This window comes from Dromiciops gliroides, chromosome 3 (assembly GCF_019393635.1).
Source record: "Dromiciops gliroides isolate mDroGli1 chromosome 3, mDroGli1.pri, whole genome shotgun sequence".
NCBI classification, from domain to species: Eukaryota; Metazoa; Chordata; class Mammalia; order Microbiotheria; family Microbiotheriidae; genus Dromiciops; species Dromiciops gliroides.
In genome coordinates, this window is record NC_057863.1 from 520,111,324 (window position 1) to 520,133,522 (window position 22,199).

General features: G+C 41.2%; 1 protein-coding gene across 1 annotated transcript in view; it reads left to right on the plus strand.

Moving 5' to 3' along the window:
• The first annotated feature begins 589 nt into the window (after positions 1-589).
• Positions 590-22,199, plus strand: part of ARHGAP42 (Rho GTPase activating protein 42) — a 401,124-nt gene continuing 379,514 nt past the window's right edge. Inside the window, exon 1 of the mRNA XM_043997378.1 lies at positions 590-1,256. Within this exon, the coding sequence (XP_043853313.1) occupies positions 1,103-1,256 (154 nt within the window). The 5' untranslated portion in view covers positions 590-1,102. The remainder of the gene's footprint in view (positions 1,257-22,199) is intronic.

The following is a 22,199-nucleotide window of genomic DNA, read 5'->3' on the forward strand; positions in this document are numbered from 1 at the left end:
AAAGTAATTAAATTGCTCCATCTTGGAACTGAAATAAATGCAGATAGAATAAAAGAGGGCCGCATATGTGTTGGCAGTGGGGGAAGGCTACATACATAAAGGCAAAAATTTGCGTCCTAAAACTTATCTCGACTCTCAATATATTTACCAAACACTGTGTTTGGAAAAGTCTTCTCTAATCCCAAATCTCTCCAGGGGTAAAGTAGGGAATTCGGGTGCTCTTGAAGGACGGAGGACTGTACATAGCAGTAGGTCACAGACGATAAGGCAGGGTGGGCTGGCTGGAGGCCTGGTGAGGAGGAAGTGGTAGGGTTAATAGTAAAGATGCGGCCAGACGCGAGAGCAATAAAGGGTGTGTTTGTGTGCCTAAGAGAGGCTTGTACTGCAGAGAAGGGTGGCTTGTGGGTGGGGGTGAAGAGGGTAAAGGGGTAAAAGGGGAGGGGTGGAGTCGGGTATGAGTGAAGCGGTCAGGGGGAGGGTCTGCGAGGCCGGGACACCATTCGCACCACTCTCCGGGCTTGAGTCCGCTTGGGGGAAGGGTTTCTAAAGCTCGAACAGTTGCTGCGGAGCATTTCTGGGCTCACTTAGCAAAAGATTGTCAGGAGAGAGGGAGAGGGAGAGCAGAGCTGCCGGAAGTGTCTGCAAGCAGCCGCGGGGGCCGCAGCAGCAGCAGCAGCAGCGGCGGCGGCGGCAGCAGCAGCTGTAGCCGCCTTAGCCAGAGAAACTTTCCAGTTTTAGCCTAGGAGCTCGGAGACAGAGGAGCCCCTCATGCCCCGGAGCAACAATGCAACCATATGACAGCCACCTAATTCAACCCACTCCTTTGCCATTCTCCAGCACTTCCCCTCCTTCGTCCTCCCGTGGAGATTGAGGCAGGCTGGGAATCTCTGTAACCCCTGCAAAGAAGCGCCTCGAGGAGGTGCGGGATCGGGGGAGGGGGGCCCCCATTTTCTGTGCACCTTTCTCTGCGCGCCCCGACCCTCCTCCTGCCGCCTTCCTGCTTTGGTTTTTGGTTTGTTCGGGGTTAGATTCCCGAGTTGGCTTTCTTTTCTACTTGACCTGAAGAGTCCCAGGCTGCTGTCGCCGGCATAGCGTCTGTGCCATGGGGCTGCCCACTCTGGAGTTCAGTGATTCCTACTTGGACAGCCCAGACTTCAGGGAGCGTCTGCAGTGTCACGAGATTGAGCTGGAGCGGACTAATAAATTCATTAAAGAGCTCATCAAGGACGGATCCCTGCTTATTGGGGCTTTGAGGAGTGAGTATGACTCGAGGGGACGAGGTGGGGGCGCAGCTGGAGGCGACCCTCAGGGTGCCAGGCCGAGGGGGTGGGGTGGGGGACGCGAGGGAACCGGGGCTTCTTTTGTTTGAATGGGTCTGGGGAAAAATGCTGAAGAGCTCCCCTGCTGGTAGCCAAAAAAGTTTGTTCTTAAGGTGTGCTTTCCTGATCTCCCCTCCCCCCAAGTCGTGGAGAAACTAGAGGGAGAAAATCTTCGACTTTGAAAAAATGTTATTTGGCGTTTGATGCTAACCCTCCCGCCCCCCGCCCCCCAATTTGTAAAAGAATTGAGGATTATCGGAAATTTAGGGCCGTAAATTTTTAAGATTAACTTTATCTCCTTTAACTGAACAAATTCCAGGAGTTGTCCTAGGGGTATAAATAGCTATTACGGATGTAGAGTTGAAGGGAAATTACACATATAAAATTATAAATATTACATATACATTATATATGCTCAAAAGTGTGCTTGGTGAATGGGGGGGAGTTTGATCCTCATGCACGCGCACGCGCTCACACACACATACACACACACACACATCTGGCCAGATGAAATGAGAAAAATTACCACAAACTGACAACTAATGGAGTCCCCCCACCAGTGTTTTCCATGAATACAGACTAGACAGACCCCCCCCCCCCACCCCAGTCTCGAGTCCTTACGTCTTTTTAGCTAGCCTTCCTGCTGTAGGTCATCTGAGGAACTGCATGTGCACTACTTGGCTCTGAGCAAATGAATCATTCACCAGTGGGTTGGGGTGGGGGGGAATCTCAGAGAAGAAATCTCAGCAACTTAAATTAGCATGTGTCCTAGGATGCATCAGTTGGAAAAACTGAAGTACCTCGGCAAAGTACTGTTAGCTTCAGCCTTTGGTATTCTTCCGTCCTTTTTCGTTTGGTTTCTGACCCCATCAGGCTCTGGTGTTCTTAGGTTTTCTCCCTTCCCAACCACCCCCTCTTCCCCCATCCAAAACCTGCCCTCTTGGAGGGATCTGATACTCTTTCATTGTTAAAACTATCAAACTGATAAAACTTGTTGCTTTAAATCCCAGCATATTCACATTTTGATGGGGGGGGGGTGGGCCACACTACGACCCTGTTTTGCATAAGCTTTAAGAATCAAATTCTAATTACAGAATTTTTAGTTTCTCTAAGGGATGTTTAGCCCTAGCCTTCTGATTGGTTTTCTTGATTCGAGTCTCTCCACCCTCCATTCCATCCTCCACTTAGCTGTCAAAGTGATCTTCTGAAAGAGAAGTTTTGACCAGGTCACAGCTCTATTCTATAAATTCCAGTGGTCCACTATCACCTTCTGGCTTTTCCATGAACAAGACACTTCATCTCTCTGGTACCAGGCATTTTTTCTGACTGTTCTCTATGCCTGGAATGCTCTTCCTCCTCCACTTCTTCAACTGCTGATCTCCCTGCCTTCCTTTGTTCAGTCATTTCGCAGTCCAGTGTGACTTTGTGTCCCCATTTGGGGTTTTCTTGGCCAAGATAACTGGAGTGGTGTGCTATTTCCTTCTCCAGTACATTTGACAGATGAGAAAACTGAAGCAAAGGTAAGTGATTTGCCCAGGGTCACACAGCTAGTAAGTGTCTGAGGCCAGATATGAACTCATTAAGTTGAGTCTTCCTGATTCCAAGCCCAGTGCTCTATCCATTGTACCACCTAGCTGCCTGTAAGATACACAAATTGGACTTTTGTTCAGTCTCATCCAACTTTTTGTGACCCCATTTGGGGCTTTCTTGGCAAAGAAACTGGAGTGGTTTGCCATTTCCAGCTCATTTTACTATGAGAAAACTGAGGCAAACAGTATTAAGTCACTTGTCCAACATCACCTAGGTAGTAATTATCTGAGGCCATATTTGAACTTAGGTCTTTATGACTCCTGGCTAGAGCTATATCCACTGGGCCACCTAGCTGCCTTGCTCTAAGTCTTAACTAAAATTCCAACTTCTACAGGAAGCCTTCCCTAAACACTCAATGCCATTTGCCTTTCCTCTGTTATTTCCTATATATAACTTTCTTTGTTTATATTTGTTTGCTTCTCATCTCCCCATTCGATTGTAGTGTCTTTTTCATCTTCGGTGTTAGCATAGTGCCTGGCATATAGTAGGCGCTTAATAAATGTTCATTGATTGATTTTAAATATAAAATCCTGTTTGGTTCAAAACCTTTCATCACCTACTCCCTCCCCCACCTTTCCATTTTTTGGGTACACATTAAATCCTCCCTTTCCCTTCCCCTCCTCATATTCACATGCACTCTACATAGGATCTAGTTACATTAGTCTCTTTACTATTTTATTATGCACAGGATATTATCTCCTAGCTCCAGGAATTTTCATTGGCTGTGTGCTCTGCCTGGAATTCTCTCCCTCTTCATCTCCATCTTCTGACTTCTTTCAGTTCCCAGTTCCAATCCTACCTTCTGTGTGAGAAGCTTTTTCCAATGGTCATTAATGCTAATGCCTTCCCTTTGTTGATTAACTCCTGTTTATCTTGTATAGATTTTGTTTCATAGTTCCCATAGATTTTGTTCCCATATTGTCTCTCTGTTAGACTTTGAGCTCCTCAAGGGCAGGGACAATCTGTATTTTTATACCCCTGGAACTTAGCATAGCGCCTGGCATCATAGTAGACACTTAACTAATGCTTGCTGACTGACCAACTGAGCAGAGTTTCAAGCTATCACTAAAATTACACCACCATATGGTAAGACAGGCATGGTGCCCAACCACATAGTATAGGTAGTTAAGAAATAACTTGTTAAAGACAAATATAGATTTTAAGACTAGGGCACACAAGAGGGACTTGTAAGTGCCCAGAACTGAGGTAGACTGGCTATTAGCTCTATTTTGATTTGCATATTAATCACGATACTGTTGCAAATTGAAATCGTTTTGCTGAAAATCCTTTTGAAGTGGCCCAGACACCAAAATATTCTTCCCTGTGTTAGCCATCAAAGGGAAAAATGTGATGTGTTTATTCTTTCACTCTCTGGACCTTTATAAAGTGCTGTCTCCTGTGCCTGGAATTGACTCTTCTAGTCTATTTCAGACTATTGAAGTCTCTCCCTTCCAGCAATGTCCAATATCAAGCTCTCACTTTTCAAATTTCCCACAGCACTTTACCTTGACCGCCCCTTTGAACTTAATCTCACTCTCCCTTGCATCTTGGTTGTTTGTCTTTTCTCAGGCCATCGATGATAGGATTTAGGAATGGAATGAACTTGCTTATTTTACAGGTGAAGAAGAAACAGACACAGAAGTCAAGTCACCTCAGACTAAGTTAGTAGCAGAGCCAGAGGTCAGACCCAGGTCTCCTGACCCCTCAGGTCCTCTGCTCTTTGCCCTGTGTTACCTTAGTGCTGTATAAACAGAAGAGTGTGTGAGGTCTGGGAGGAGAAAAATAGCTAACAGCTTGGGAGTGGGGTGGGAAATCTTGTTCTTTGTCCATACTGGAAGAGAACCATGATATTGAGATGATGTTATGACTTACAGTGAATTGGAGTTAAGTGAGGGAGGGCTGTGCAAGGTCACCAACCTCGCTCTTTCCTCCAGAGCCTTCTGGGTCCAGGGCAAGATGTATAATCAGGATGACTGGAGATAGCCCCTGATGTTTAAGGCAATTGGGATTAAGTGACTTGCCCAGGGTCACACACCTAGTAAGTGTCTGAGGTGAGGTTTGAACTCAAGTCCTCATGACTCCAGGGCCAGTGCTTTATCCACTGCACCACCTAGCTGCCCTGGGGTGGGAAATAAAAGAAGACTTCAAGGAAAAGGGGGCATCAACAATGGACTTTAAAATATGAGTCCAGATCTTGTTTGTGCATAGTGGTTTGCATGTTGTCTCTCTCTTTGACTGTGAGCTTCTCAAGGGCAGGGACTATCTTTGTGTTGTTGTATTTCCAGCAGTCAGATAGGCAGAATGACATTACAGTCACCTAGAAATAGGGTTCACAAAGACACTGAGTCAGAAAAGTATGTTGTTTTCAGGGGAGGGCAATTTTGAGTGGAGTAAGGAATATTTGGAAGAGGAAGTAGGATGACGCCAGAATATGGAGAGCCTCCAATGCCAGGCAGAGGGTTTGGAGCTTGACTCTGTAAGGAGTAGGGAACTACCTATAAGAATGAATTGACTAAATTTATACATGGGAAGATACTTCTGAAAGCAGTATGCCAGATGGATTTTAGGGGATGAAAGAATGAAAAAAAATTTCATTGCTTACAGCACGGTACCATGTCCCAAGGATACAAAGATAAAAGCCAAGGCAGCCCTTGTCTTCATGGAGCTTTCATTCTAATGGGTGAAAACACAGAGTTGATTTGATTATGGTTGATGTTGTAATTCTATATTAGTAGTTACTCATCTCTAGAGGGGGCAGCTAGGTAGTGCAGTGGATAGAGAACTGGGCCTCGAATCAGACTCATCTTCCTTAGTGAAAAACTGGCCTCACATTCTTACTAGATGTGTGACCCTGGGCAAGTCACTGAACCCTGTTTGCCTCAGTTTCTTCATCTGTAAAATGAGCTGGAGAAGGAAATGTCAAATCACTCCAGTTTCTTTGCCAAGAAAACCCCAAATGGTGTCACAAAGAGTCAGACACAACTGAAAATGAGCAAACAATCCCCCAAATGGGGCTCTTGGTCAGAAACTACTCCAGGCCATGGTCTTTGGTGTGTGGGTACCTGTCGAAGAGCAGTTGTCCAAGAGGGAGATAATAAGAGTGTGTAATGGAGGGGTGGGTTGCAAAGGGAATAAAGGTAGTGGAAGATGGGAGGGATCAGGAGAGTAACATGCCTAGACTTGGTAACTGGCTCTAAAAAGAAAGGTTTCAATCATGAGTAAGTAGTAGTAATGCTAAAAGAAAGAAAGAGTGAAATCCGAAAGAGATACTGGGCTTGGGGAGAGAATGATAACTTCAGCTCTGGAGACAGTAAAGCAATGGATCAGAAGGTAGGAGGAGAAGCAGGAGACCGGTGTCTCCAAAGCAAAAAGAGATAGAAGAGACTCCAGAATGATGGAGTGGTCCTTGGTGTCCAGTGTTGCAGACAGGTCAAGGGGGTACCAGATGAGAGAGGCAGACATTCTACTGTATTCTGCCTAGTTGGAGCACTTCTGGAGTACTGTGTACTGTTCTTGGTGCCTCGTGTTAGAAATAATGTTGATAAACTAAAGAGTATTCATTCAGAATCAGACAACCAGGATGGCTGAGGATGGAAAACCATGCCATGTAAGGAGTTTTTGAGGGAACTGGAGATGGACTGGAAAAATGAGTCCTTTGTTGTTGTTATTATTGAGGGGGTTGGATTGTGATGTTTTCAAGCATCGTCATGGGGAATCGAGTTTACAGGTGAAAGTTTCAGAGAAGATTTCAGCTGAACATAAGGAAAAAATTTCCTAGTAATTACAGTTGTGCAAAAGTTGATTGAGGATTGTTAAGAATGCCATGTCACTGGAGATTGGCGCAGAGATCGGATTATCATATGTAGGGTAGATTCCGGTTTAGGAAAATTTTTAGAACAAGTCACAAAGTTCCTTTGTAGCTCCGAGATTATGTAAGGTTGAAGACTGAGAAAAAAGACATTGAATATACCATTTAGGAAGTCCTTGATGATGTTGATCCTGCATCACCAACTCTGTTTTGTATTTCCACCTGGACTACTTAATTTAAAGAATTTCAAACTCTGAAAGTACACAATGGAACTCATTGTTTTTTCTCTTAAACCCACCTCTCCTCCCAACTTCCCTATTTCTGTGGAGGAGGCCACTATCTTTCCATTCTCCCCAGTTCACAGCCTCAGAATTCTCTTAGACTCCATTCTCTCTTTCACTCTTATTTCACATTTACAGAGTACTCCCACTTTGTGCTTTATTTTCACTCGCGATTGCTGGTCTAGCCAAAGAGTGTTAAGTGTTAAGGGCTAAAATTCTAGCTAGTCTGTCTAAAATATCTAATGAGTGGTCGCCAATAAATTATAAGCTTTAGCAAGAGTTAGACTTTTAAGCATTTATTAAGGAGAATAAGAATTTGGTAAAGAGAGAGAGAAAGGCCTAGATTCCTATCTATTAAAGGGAGAGCACATTTCTAGCTCCCTTCTCCGCCAGTGTCCTCAGGAAAAAGACCGAGACTGAGCGCCAGTCTCTTCCTTCCTCCTCCCACTAGTCTGCGTCACTTCCTGATGCCTGGTCTTGCCCTCAAAGACCTTCGCTTCATGGGCAGAACTCTTCTACAGTAAGTATCCAGCAGGTGGCGTTATTCCAATCATTACAGTCCCCCCTGTTGTTCCTCAAGAAACAAAATGTTTCCTTGACGGAACAGTAAAAACAATATGATAACTATTGCTAACTAATAATATGTGAACAACAATATAGAAAAGGAAGAGAGGAAAGTTTTGTCCAGAGGAGCGATTTTGTCCTCATGAACCGACGCTTTGACATTAGTCTTGCAAAGGGAGGGCCTCTGCAGAGAATACATGTTACAGATGGTGTATATTATAACAGAAAGAGAAAAAAACAACAAAAACAACAAATCAAAACTGTTCATTTAAAGTCTCTGAAAGTCTTTTCTCAGATGTCCTCTAGGTGTAGTCGTAGAATGGAAGTCTTTTCAGGGGTTGATGTGTGGATACTGGTAATCAGCCAGGAAATTTCCTACAAAATTGAGCTTAACACAACTTTAAAATAGCTTTGTCAATAATCAAATCCAACAATGAAAGTTCTCAAAAACATGTCTAAGGGAATTCAGAATCTTAGTTGTTACACATGAAACATATAATAAAACAAAAATTGAACCATTCTTTAAAATTATAATATTACTATAGTCCCCCCCTTATGGAGGGTAATTGAGAAGACAATTGCTGCGAGAAAAGTGGAAAAAGAAATTTAAGGCGAAACAGATCAATGGCATCTGGGTGTCTCCGGAAGGTAAGCCATTTCTTCCCCGGAAATTCTACCACCAGGTATGCCTCTCTGTTCACAGAAAAGGCCATTTTGGTACACAAGGCATTGTAGACTCTATTAAGAGAACCTGGATAGCACCAGGTGTGACTAATACAGCATCTCGAATCTGCTCGGGCTGTTCCACATGTCAGTCTTATAATCAGTATGCTTTTAAGGCCAAAGCTTATGGAGGGCGTCCTCTAGCATATACACCTTTTGAGCACTTACAAATTGATTATATTACTATGCCAAAAGCAGGACATTATAAATTTTGCCTTGTTATAGTTGATCAGCTCACTCGGTGGGTGGAGGCCTTTCCCAGCCCCCGAGCCACAGCTGCCTTTGTTGCCAAAATTCTTCTTAAAGAGATAGTACCTCGTTTTGGCCCACCAGCCCGCATCGATTCTGACAAAGGCACACATTTCACTGATTCAATTTTATCCCAAATCTACTCTTTCTTGGGAGTGACTCCAAAATTCCACACGCCCTACCATCCACAAAGTTCAGGCCAAGTCGAACGTATGAATAAAGAGCTTAAGAGTATGATTGGCAAATTATGTACTGAAACCCATTTGAAATGGCCTGATGTTCTACCATTGGCATTATTCTATCTACGAAGTAGACCAAGAGGAGAACTTCATATATCTCCTTATGAAATGCTTTTTGGTCACCCTCCTATCCAAGCTAAAACTTTTTCCCCAGTTTATACATCACTGGTGGGAGGTGATACTTCTGTTGCTTCCTATATACAGGAATTACAGACCAGGCTACGTGAACTCCATGAGGCAGGAGCTGTGGTCCAGGCAGGACCATTAGACTTTTCATTGCATAACTTCAACCCAGGAGATAAAATATATGTAAAGAATTTTCAGAGAACCAGTGGAACTCAACCTGCCTGGGAAGGACCTTTTCAGGTATTATTGACAACTCCTACTGCCATTAAAATTGGTGAAAAAGACTCATGGATTCATTGCTCTCATATAAAGCCTGCACCATTCATAGGTGAAGAGATTTCAGATAGACCTGAGGTAGACGCTAAAGAGGTAAAAACCCTAACGATAGCAACTGTTAAAGAGCAAAGAAAGTTCAGAGGAAACAGGCAGTTCCCATTTAATAATCCCACTGATCAGTTAAATGCTTTGGGACTCAGTCTTCGTAAAGTATCAGGAGACGGAAATTGCCTTTTTAGGGCTTTAGCAGACCAGCTAGAAGGTCACTGTAGAAATCATCTCAGACACAGACAAGAAGCTGCTTCTTATATGATTAACCATAGACAAGAGTTTGAGTCTTTTATAGTAAATGACTCCCCTTTTGAAGAATATGTTGATGAATTAAAGAAATTTGGAAAGTGGGGAGGAAATGATACAATTGTAGCATTTGCTAAGCAGCATCAGCTGAATGTTGTGGTTCATCAATTAAATCAGCCTTTATTGAAAATCAGTGGCACAGACAAAACTGATGCTAGAGAACTCTTCTACAGTAAGTATCCAGCAGGTGGCGTTATTCCAATCGTTACATAAGTATGTGTATGTATATACTTATATACTTGTTTTTATTTATATATACTTACATATATATGGGCAGGTGGGGCTCGTTAGCCTTGGCAGGCAACCCGACTAGGGGAAGGAACCCTGATTTTAAACCTCCGCTGCCTTGCGGCTATACCCATATATGGGAAAGGCTTCGGGAGTTAACCCAGAGGAAAAATCGGGAGTCAGAGTCCCTTAGGCAGTTGGATGTTGGACATCACATCCCTCTGGCAACTCCTGCGGTGGCACTGGTGCCAAACTGTATTGGCTCTGCCTCTCCTTTGGATCTACCAATGTCGCGGAGAGAGAAAACCTGCTGCATGGGCAACAGCTTGTTTTCCAATTGATCCGCCCAGGCCAGCGCCCTGGAGAGGACACTCCAGCTACTCCTCATGGTGTAGATACAACATGGGATGCGGCAGTTACCAGTTATAAGTCACTCAGGAGCTGCAGCTCCCACATTGGACTGCACAGCCACACTGTGGCCTGTGGCTCTTCAAGGTGCTGATCCATGGTTGTGGGAGACTGGTGGAGGCCTACTACTACTACTACTACTACTACTACTACTACTACTACTACTACTACTACTACTACTACTACTACTACTACTACTACTACTACTACTTACATAAGTTTGATTTCAAAGTGATACTATTAGAACTGTTCAAGAAGTGTGGGAGTGTGTGTGTGTGTGTGTGTGTGTGTGTCCAGGCTTTATATGAAGAAAACCCAGTATGGTCGGTACTACTACTCTGTACCTGTCATCTTCCATAGAGCAAGAATCCATACTCATAATGTTATACAATCGAAGAATATCTCTTCTGCCCATATCTCTTTGCTTCTGCCCAATATCTCTTTGCTTCCCTGGGTGTCCCCAGCAGTGCATCAGCTATGGCTCCTGGAGGCTTGCTGGCTATTTTTACTCACATAGACAGTAGGCTCCTTTTCCAAGCCTCCTGAACTTTCCCAGCTCTTTCCCTTTCCTCCTCTGAAGACTATGTTTTGTTTTTTTTAGGAGTGTTAGAGCACATTTGGAAAGCAGAAGAGAAGTGAGGAGTTAGAAATTTGGCCCTCATGTATATGAGACCTATATTTATGTGAATGTGGTAGTTGAGAATAGATAAGGGAGAGGGTGAAGGTAAGGAGAAAAAAGGATGAAGAGAGATCCTTCAGGGGGAATCATCCACATTAAGGGATGGTAAGCAAGGATGAGGAACCAGTGACGAAGGAGAAAGTAGAGAGAGACAGGAGAACAAGGAGTGAGTGATGTCTGTGAAGCTATTGGAGAGGGATATCCAGGAGGAAGGTGAGCAGGGTCAGATGCTTCAGAAACTCCAAAAACAGTCTTTGGGTATGGCAGTAATTTGAGAGAACAGTTACAGTAGAGTGGTAGTGAAGGAAGTTATATTTGCAATGGGTTGGGAGGAGAATGGGTGATGAAGAAGTAGTATTATTGACTATAAAGTCTTTTAAAGAAATTTGCCCATAAAGGCAAGGGAGAGGCTCTTCAAGGTTGGTGAAAGTTAAGAATGTATGTAGACAAGAAGGAGGAAGGGGTGGTTGGGGAAGGTTTAAAGATTCAGGAGAGGAAAAGAACAATAGCTGGAGTAACATTGTAAAGGAGGCTGGACAAAATGGGACCACTGGCACACAGAGAAGGCATAGACATAGTTGGAAGTAGGTCTATCTTTTAGTGACCAAAGGGAAAAAATAATAGCTATTAATATATAACACTTTAAAATTTGCAAAGAGCTTTACAAATATATCTCATTTGATCCTTGCAACCGCCCTGAGATGTAGATGTTATTATAATCTCAGTTTTACTCATGGGGAAACTGATGCATTCAGAGGTTAAATTACTTTTCAAGGGTCACACAACAGCTATTAAACTATCTAAAATAAGTCAGGTTTACCATGATCTAAAGTAAAGTCAGATTTTCCTGACTCCAGGTCCAACATTCTGGCTACTGTGCCACCTAGCTGCTTCAGAAGGGAAGAGGAGTTGAGAATGTAGAATATAGGGGAGTAGAGGGACAGAAGCTAGGTGACATTGGGTCAAATGGTTTCAGTCTTCTCTCTGAAGTAGATGATTATGTCATCTGCTATAATTATGGGTATTGGGGGCTTGATGGGAGAAAAAATAGTTTGGAACAGTCACTGAGGGGTTGAGATAAAGGAGTCTATGAGGATAGAGTAGAAGTATTATTGAGCTTCGACAAAGGCTCAGCTGAGATCATGCATCATAAATTCGTAGCTGGTGAAATCAGTGGTTTTATTACTTGAGCCAAGCTTAGCAGTTAAGGAACAGAAGTGGGGAAATCAGATGGTGGATTTACTCAGGGATGAAGAGCAAGGGACCTGGGAGTTGTGGAGGATCAGAGATTCAAAGGATTCTACTGTAGAGACTAGTGAATGATTAAATTGGTAGACCCAAAGGGTCAAGCTTGGGTATATTAGCAAATGAAGGATAGAAGGACAGATGGCTGGTGAAACAGATATGGATCAAAAGACTGGCAGTCATAATGAGAATAAGGAGAAAGTAGGTCAATGGTGTAATCTCCTTTCGGGTAGGAATTGTCTAATTTTTGTCTTTAAATCCCCAGAACCTAGCTTATTTAGTGCCTGGCATGTATCAGATGCATAATAAAGACTTTTTTGATTGCATTGACTAAGGAAGTAAGAGAAGGTCAAAAATGTAATGTCATTGAACAATGGGATTCAGTTTTTATTCTTAGAAATGGTAAAATTCCCAGAGGTTGTGTAATCTTTGGACTGCCTGATTAAAGTGGTGTGGAAGAGGAAATCTTTAGAGTTGAGAAAGGTGGGGTATTGGGTAGACAGGAGGTAAGAAGGGACTTGAATATCAATATCCATGCTTCTAAAGATAATAAGAATTAGCATTTATAAAGCACTCGTCCTTTAATTTTTTTTGCATTAAGTATAGTAGTTAATAATAGCATATAATTTACAAATAAATTTACACATTGTGAGTGTGCACTTAGATATGTTTTATTGATAGTGTTGTCTTATCAAAAACAAGTCTGGAGACCACTATTGTAGATGACACCATCAAGAAACTGATGGCACTGAGGTTATTGAGGGATGGTGATGTTGTCATGATCTGGAATTGGAAGTAGCAAAGAATGTAAGAATATGCCAGTACTTCCCTTTTTTTTGAAAGAGGGGAGGGATAGCTGGAATAGAGACAGTTGGATGGCTGTGGTGATTTCATTTTCTGGGAACTTGGAATTTGGGTTTCTAGGTAATACGGTCTTTTAAAAAGGGGAATACTGCAATATTGATTCTCCACCGCCACTCCCTCTTTTTTTAGATGCTAGATGGCTGGGGAAGGATAAGGGAGGGTGATCCAACACTGATTTGTGGGGTATGGGACAAGGAGGATTAGAATAGAGATGATATGGGGGTGGGAGAAGAACCAGTGACATTCAAATCTCCTACTACACATTTGCTGCCTCTACTTACAGAACAAAAGTGACCTAGGAGACTGGGGTTGTTGTTTTAGTCAGTTTCATTGCCATACTAAAATATTTCATTTCTTTCTCTGGTTGCAGACTGTTCTCTACAAGGCCCCCAGAGGCACCCTGTTCCTTAGGTGCTGACACTCAAACCCTCCATCCATAATTATTCTAGAACCTAATCCTTTTTATGTCTGACCTTCACAGATTTTACATTACTAAAACTGAATGACTCGAACTATTCAGTATTCATTTGTACATAGAAGACTGAATAAAGTTGGCCATTCATAGAGTCATAGACTCATATAAGTGGAATGACCTTTTTATATCATCTAGTCCTTGGGTTTAACTCTCTACCAGTGACTCCAAGATCTATATATCCACCCTTAGTATGTTCCATGACCTTCAGGCCATATCACTAACTGCCTGTTAGACATTTCAAACTGCATGTCCTATAGACATCTTAAACTCAATATATCTAAAATTTAACTTATTTATATTTCACATTAAACCTGCTACTCTTCCAAACTTCCTAGTTTCAAAGGTACCACTTCCCTCCTAGTGTTCCAGATTTGTGTAACCTCCTCATTACTTCTTACTTCTTCATCCTACATGATGAATCAATTGCTAAATCATGCCATTTTTAACTTCACAATATCTTTTACATATAAATCCTTCTCTCCACTCACAGGGTTACCACCTCTGTTCAGGCCCTGATCTCCTCTTGCCTGGATTTTTCACTGATATTGGTCTCCCCTGCCTCAAGTCACTCCCTATTCTAGTCTATCCTACACATGACTAGTGAAGTAATTTTCCTTAAGGGCAGATGTGTCCATGTGACTCCCTTGAATAATTAACTCCAATGCCTTCCTATTGACAGTAGAATGAAATATAAAATCCCCAGGTTAGCTTTTAAAGCCCTTCACAGCCTGGTCCCAACCTATCTTTCTAGTTTATTGGACTTCCCTCATGCAAGAATACTTCATTTCCTATCTCTGTCCCTTTACAGTGGCTGTCACATATGGCTGGAATGCACTCCCTTTCTACCTTGGCCTCAGAGAGTTTCTCTACAGCACTGTCTTTTACTTGAAGCCTGTTCCAGTTCTCTGAAGTGTCTCTTCTCCCAAACAACCCCGTCCTTAACTACTTTGTATAATTTGTATTTATTAGCTTTTTATTTGTTACATATATTTTTATATGTATTTGTCTTCCCCATTAACATGTAAGCTCATTGTGAATAGGGATTGTTTTATTCTTCATACTTTGTATTCCCAGTGCTTGGCGCATTGCCAGCTTCTTAAGACATATGTGTTGATTTTAATAGAACTACAGTGGTAGTTTCGTCTCTTTTTCTAATGCTCCTGTGAATGGTTGTAATTTTTGTTAAGCAAATGGTTGATTCTTTCTCCAATCATTCCTTGAGTAATTACTATGTGTAAGGAACTGTTCTAGGTACTGTAGGGGGAAGATGGTCCCTGCCCATAAGAAGCTTAAAATCTACTAGAGGGGAATGGGCCTCAGTTTTCTCATTTTACACTAAGTGATCTCAAAACCTCTAGTGGGGATATGAAGCAAAAACTGAATGACTACTTGTCATCTAGCCATTCATACCTTATTTTTTTTTTTTTTACTTTAGGGCCCACTGTTTTTCTACTCCATCATTTATAACATTTAAAACTGTGTTTAAAGTCACAGCTCTGCCTTTTTTATGTACTTTATTTATTTTGGAATTTGTTTCACTTAAACTTAATGAGTTAAAATGACTTCATTTCACCATATAAAACTTTGTGACCAGTGATTTTGGATTCTTTGTCATACTGGTAAATGCTACATTGTCATATTAAGTAATCTTTAGTTGAGAAAATATTTGTTACTGCATAGACACATCATGTTTTATAGTTCAGGCAGCATGACTCACCATCTCCACCCTTTTGATCAGTGCATTACTGTCATTCTTTATGAATCTTGAACCTTTAACAGATTAAAGTCTCTGTTTCAAGATGTGAAATCACATACTGTATTACTAATGCACTTCTCCCCTCCACCCAGCAAGCCTCCATGCACATATTGTGAGGAGAAAAATCAATTAAAATGACATAATCTCACTTGCTGCTTTGGAGACAGCCTAAGCTTGTCAGCAAAGGAGACTTCTTCCTTTAAGCTGAAGGAGTTTTGTTTTGTGCAGCCACTGGCTCAGGTTTGGGAAGGAGCATGTCAGTGCACACTCCTACCCCAGGGCAGCTCCCTCTCACTCCCTCTTTTCTCCTTTTTTTTTTTTTTAGTGAGGCAATTGGGGTTAAGTGACTTGCCCAGGGTCACACAGCTAGTAAGTGTTAAGTGTCTGAGGCTGGATTTGAACTCAGGTACTCCTAAATCCAGGGCCAGTGCTCTATCCACTGCACCACCTAGCTGCCCCCTCTTTTCTCTTTCTTGACTCCATTCTGCTGCGTTTGGATTGCAAGCATACAATTATTGGGGAGAGAAAGGGCCTTAAACTTAGGTTCTATTAGTTATTGAAGTGGCTTAAGCAAGCAAGCAATTAGCAAGTATTTATTAATAGCTTCCTATGTTCCAAACATTGTGGTATAATGGAAAAACAAAACAGCTCCTGCCTTCATGGAGTTTAAATTATAATGGAAGAGACAGCATGTATATGCATACACATGTGTACATACACAGATTATATATACATGTATACATACACATACATGTATATGTGCCATGTGTATTTTTGCCATATATAATATATATTCTATTGTATATCAGAAACTATGAACAAAATACAGAATAGATGGAGACGTCCCTACTATTTGGGGGACCAAGAAAAGCTTAGGGAGGAGGGTCCTGCTTCTGCTGCCTTAAATGTAGCCAGGGATGTTAAGGTCAAAAGTTGGGGCAGAGAACATACCAGGCAGGGGGAACAATCAGTGCACATCCTTGTAGTTGACAGGTACAATATCCTATGAAAGCAACATTCAGGAGGCCAACATTGCTGTCTTATTATAAGGGGCTAAAATTCTAGCTATACTATCTAAAATCTAATGAGTAGTCACCAATAAATTATAGTATTATTAAAGTATTTATTAAAGAGCATTAGGATCAGAGAGAAAGATAAAAATCTAACTGTTTCTAAGAGACCCCCTCATCTGACCCACCATGGCAAGGTCAGGAACCAAAAGAGGTAGAACCCCTCCGCCAGGTTCCGCTTCCTACTTCATGTCCTCTTCCCAGAAATGGGAGGCTCCTCAAGTTGAGTGGCTGGTAGCTTTGATAGACAGTACCCATGAGCAACCATCACTTCCTGACGCCAAGGGACTGACCACATGGCTTGCCCTCAGATGCCTTCTCCTCATGGCGGAGCTTTCCTACAGTAGCTCTCCAGCAGGTGGCGTCATCCCATTATGATTGGGGGAAGGGTAGAGGGAATTACATGTATAGAATGTAAGAAAATTGGAAAGGTAGGGTCAAGTTGAAAAGAACTTTAAATGCCAAAGGACAAACAATTTAAAAATAAATCCTAAAGATAAATTATTCATTTTAATCACCCCTAAAAGAGATATCTCTCATTTCTTTGCTTTATCTTGGCCAAAGATTTCATATTAGTCTCTGTCTTTAACAGTTTGGGAGGCAGCTGTAGTAGTTGAGAACACTGAGTTTAAAATCAGAGGACTTTGATTGAGTCCTGGTTCTGCCACTTTTAGCTTGCATAACCTTGAAAAAGTTGGGCAGCTTCCCTAAGCTTTAGTTTTCTTATCTTTAAAATGGGAATTAACAGCTTCATTTACCTTTCTGTTGAGCAACTGTTGTGAGGATCAAATGAGGTACTGGATGTGGAAATTCTTTGTAAATTTCCATATGAATGCCAGTTGTGGTTTTTTGTTGTTGTTGCTATTATTAATATTATACATTAATATTAGTTAATATAGGTCATAGCTATGTGGTACAATAAATAGAGTGTTTGGCCTGGAGTTTGGAAGACCTGTGTTTAAATCTGGCCTCAAACACTTACTGGCCGTGTGACCCTGGACAAGTCACTTAACCTCTGTTTGCCATTTGATAGTTAATTGCTTAGGAAGTTTAGCAAAAATGCATTTTATTTACCTTTTCCGAAATCACGTTTTGTTGAATTAAGTTTTTTTTTTTTTAAGTGAGGCAACTGGGGTTAAGTGACTTGCCCAGGGTCACACACCTAGTAAGTGTTAAGTGTCTGGGGCCAGATTTGAACTCAGGTACTCCTGACTCCAGGGCTGGTGCTCTATCCACTGTGCCACCTAGCTGCTCCTTGAATTAAGTTTTAATCCCATTTTAGGAGGAGTTACAAATATGTGGAGACATCATCTTTTCCCCCCTTTGTGGAATGTCATTATTTAGAAAGCCAAGCAAAGTTAGCATCCACCTCCCAGGGTTGTTGTGAGAATCAAATGAGATAATCATTATATAGCACTTAACATAGTTCTTGGCCCATAGTAAGTGCTTTTAGTAATGCTTGCTATTTGTAATGTTTGCTATTTGCTATTTAGTAATGTTTGCTTTTTAGTAATGTTTGTTGCTGTTGTTGTTAACTATAATAACTAATAATAATAATACCACCTTAAGCAAGAAATAAACCTTCACTAAAACACAGGAGACCTATCAGCTACCTATTCTAGTTAGTTTTGCTGCTTTCTGACATGTAACTTTTGATGAGTTACTGTTCCTTAGCAAATAGTGAGTGAAAATCTTAAAGATTGATGAGAAGTGTTAAGGGTGGTAATAAAATGAGACCCAAATGGCTCATATCATATAACTATCCTCTTTACACCTGGAAGGAACATGAGATGTCATCAATTCTAGTCCTTTCATTTTACAGATGAGGAAACTGAGGCTTAGAGAGGTTAGTGAAGAGTTACAATGCTAGTAAGTATCTGAGGTGAGATTAGGACTTAGGTGTTCCTTACTCCAAGTATAGCATCAAATCCACTGTGCCACAAAGTCTTCATGCAAAGATTCGGTGTTGGATCTCGTAGAGGAGAATCCTGGGATAGTTTACTAGGTGGCATCTGAAGTCACTTCCAACTCAGAAATATAGAGTGGGCCCCAACTGCACTAAGAGTTTGGTGATACCCCATAAATGTTTATAGGTATGTGTGTGTATATATCTTTATCTATAGATCTATATATCGATATTTATAATGAAATATAGATATATACACATACACACATATCTAAATACATATTTTGATGATTTAAGTGTCTCTGATTTTGTTGATGTGCAATCTGTTATTGGTACAAAATCACTCCCCTTTTGTGACTTGGTTTCTTTTCATAGTGAGTTGCTTCGCATAATTTTTAGTGTATATACACACATATATGTATATGTATATGTATGCACACACACACATAAACAGACAGATATAGGAAGCTAGGTAGCACAGTGGATAGAATGCTTGGCCTGGAGTCAGGAAGATGAGTTCAAATGCAGCTTCAGATACTTCGTAGCTGTGTGACCTTGGGCAAATCACTTAACCCTGTTTGTTTCAGTTACTTTATCTTTATCTCTTTTTTTTTTTTTTTTGCAGGGCAATGAGGGTTAGGTGACTTGCCCAGGGTCACACAGCTAGTCAAGTGTCTGAGGCTGGGTTTTGAACTCAGGTCCTCCTGAATCCAAGGCCAGTGCTTTATCCACTGCACCACCTAGCTGCCCCTCTAGTTACTTTATCTTTAAAATGAGATGGAGATAGAAATAGCAAACCACTCCAGTATCTTTGTCAAGAAAACTACAGATGGAGTGTGCATATGTGCATGTATGTGTGTGTATGTCTGTATTTTTATATATTTGGTTACATTCAACTTGGCTTGCAGCTTTCCCCAAACAGCTTGGTTGGTCTTTGGGTAACAGACATACATTGTCACCAGGTCCAAACTTGAAGTTTTTCTTGCTTGTGTAGGACGTGATTGAATTTCTGCTCTACTGCTTAACCTTCAAGGACCTACAGTCATACTTTAGGGGTGATGGATGGAAAGGGGAGTCAGACCCTGGGATTTCATTCTTGTGGAGAGCTCCCTTTGGAAACAACTGAAATTGATGTAGATCAGCAACCCATCTAGTCTTAGATGTTGCTTGGGGGCCCAGAGAGGTTTTGACTTGACTAGTCCCATAGGCAATATGAATTAGAAAAAAGGTCTGGGGGGCAGCTAGGTGGCGCAGTGGATAGAGCACTGGCCCTGGAGTCAGGAGGACCTGAGTTCAAATCCGGCCTCAGACACTTAACACTTACTAGCTGTGTGACCCTGGGCAAGTCACTTAACCCCAATTGCCTCACCAAAAAAAAAAAAAAAAAAAGGTCTGGCGCCTCCAGGACCGGCCTTTTGTAAACTAAACCATGCTGCCATATTATACTTAAAAATGTACACTTAAATATGTAGTTTAGAAAATCCTTGCAAAAAATGTCATGTAGGGTGCCATTATTTGATAGTTAATTGCTTAGGAAGTTTAGTGAAAATGCATTTTATTTAGCTTTTCCAAAATCACATTTTGTTGAATTGTTTTAACCCCATTTTAGGAGGAATTACAAATATGTGGAAACATCACCTTTTTCCCCCTCTGTGGAATGAATGTCATATTATTTAGAAAGCCAAGCAAAGTTAAACTACTTCCTATACTCTTACCTCCTTAGCATAAGGATGCAAGTTCTCATATGGAAGCCATTAAACACAGAAGAGAATGTCTAGGTTATTTTATTTGCCAGTATTTGTATTTATAATCAAAATATCTCACAATTCTAAATTAGCTTAAAGCTCATATGATAAGGGTCAATATAGCCTCCCTATAAAACCTTCTAAATCATTTGGTTTAACACCTTAGTCAAAGGTATGAACCATTAATTAACCTGGAGCAAGTATAAGTTTGGCTCTTTAGCTATTAGAGTTGGAATTAAATGAGCAGGAATAATTATATTTCAAAGGAATGAGAATTCATTTTGGAACTGGTAGATTTAAGATAAAAAATACAGAGTTTGTTTTACTCTGAAGATTATTTTGTATTTCAAAACTGTATGCAGTATGCTTATTTAAGTAAAAATATTGGCTAATATTACAATGGAATTAAATTGGTTTGGCTGATTATCTTCGTTACTTTGTCCATGTGTTATCATGGCACTAGCAACTAGCATAACACAGTTGCACATTATTATTATTTATTGTTGAATTGTGTGTTCTGGGATTCACATGCTTTGAGAAGATCTTCCATATTTTCAATTAATAATAGTAATAATACAACAACAACAACTACCTGTACCTAGTGCTTTATGGTTTGCAAAGCTCCTTATGTTTGTTATCTCATTTGAGCCTTCCAGCAGCCCTGTGACATAGGTGCTTTTGTTTTCTTTACTTTACAAATGAAGAAATTGAGGTGGACAGAGGTCAAGTGAACTAGTAAGAGCTAGTAAGCATCTGGGGCATTATTTTAACTCAGATCTTTCTGGATGCAAGCCAAGCATTTCAGTGTTACACTTGGCTGCCTATACTATTTGTATAACACTTCAAAGTTCACAAAACTTTTTACAAATACTGTCTCATTTTATCCTTACAACTTGGGGAGGTAAGTTATATTATTATCCCCATTATGTGGAAATCAAGAGGGATAGTGGTCAAGTCACTTGCCCAGGATCACACAGTAAATAAGTAATTGAAATATAACCTAGCTATGGCAGTTCTTTGAAGTGGCAATATCTTCAAAGGCATGTTTTCATATCTACAGTATAACCAATTCAGGGGGCAGTTAGGTGGTATAGTTGATAAAGCACTGGTCTTGGAGTTCAAATCTCACCTCAGACACTTACTAGCTGTGTGACCCTGGGCAAGTCATTTAACCACAACTGCCTTAAAAACTTCCCCGGGGTGGGGGGGACGGGGGCAGCTAGATGGCACAGTGGAATAAAGCACCAGCCCTGGACTCAGGAGGACCTGAGTTCAAATCCGGACTCAGACACTTGACACTAGCTGTGTGACCCTGGGCAAGTCACTTAATCCGCATTGCCCCGCCCCCCATAAATCTTGGGCCATTTCCAGTCATCCTGATGTAAATCTTCCCCCTGGACTCAGATGGCTCTGGAGGAGAGAGTGAGGCTAGTGACCTTGCACAGCTTTCTCTCATTTAAATCCAAGTTAGTGAAAATCATGGCATCATTCCCAATGTCTTGGTTCTCTTCAAGAACAAGAACAATCATATTCAACATTTATTAAGTTGCTATTCCGGGCTAGATCCTGAGTATAAGGAGGTGAAAAACATGGTTCCTCAATGAATTTACAGTATAACAGAGAGTATAAACAGAGATGATAAGAACGTAAATATATATAATAATGTCACAAATAGAATGTCATGAGGGTGAAAGGAGTGATTCAGGCATGATGTTGGGGGTAGTGGGAAGAACACTTATCTGTAAGCAAATCAGGGAAAAGCTCATGGAGGAGTTGGCACTTTAGATAGTCCTTGAAGGAAGAGAAGAATTTCAAAAGGCTGAGGTGAGGAGGAAGTACATTCTAGGCATCCAGGATGCCCTGTATGAATGTACAAAGGCAAGAGAGGGCAAGATGAGATCGGGACATTCCTAATATTTGAATTTGGCTGGAATGGAGAGAATGTGAAGGGTAATAAACTGGAATAAGACTATAAAGATAGCTTGTGGCTAGGTATGGAGAGCCTCAAATGCCTCTTCTAAGCTCTTGAAGACTTCCTCTAGACAGTAGGGAGCCACAGCAAATGTTGTCTAAATAATTAAAGGAAGACCAAAATTAAGGTAGTATATATTGGAAAGGCAGCATGAAGTAGTAGAAAGAGTGTAGAAGATATGAGTTCAAATTTTGCTCTGGAATTTACAGTGTAACTATCGGCAAGTTCCTTAACCTGTCAAGCATTTTTCCTTACTTATAAAATGGAAACGATAAGTTGTGTTGTGAGGAAGGTGTTGTTTGGTGTTGATTTTTGTCAT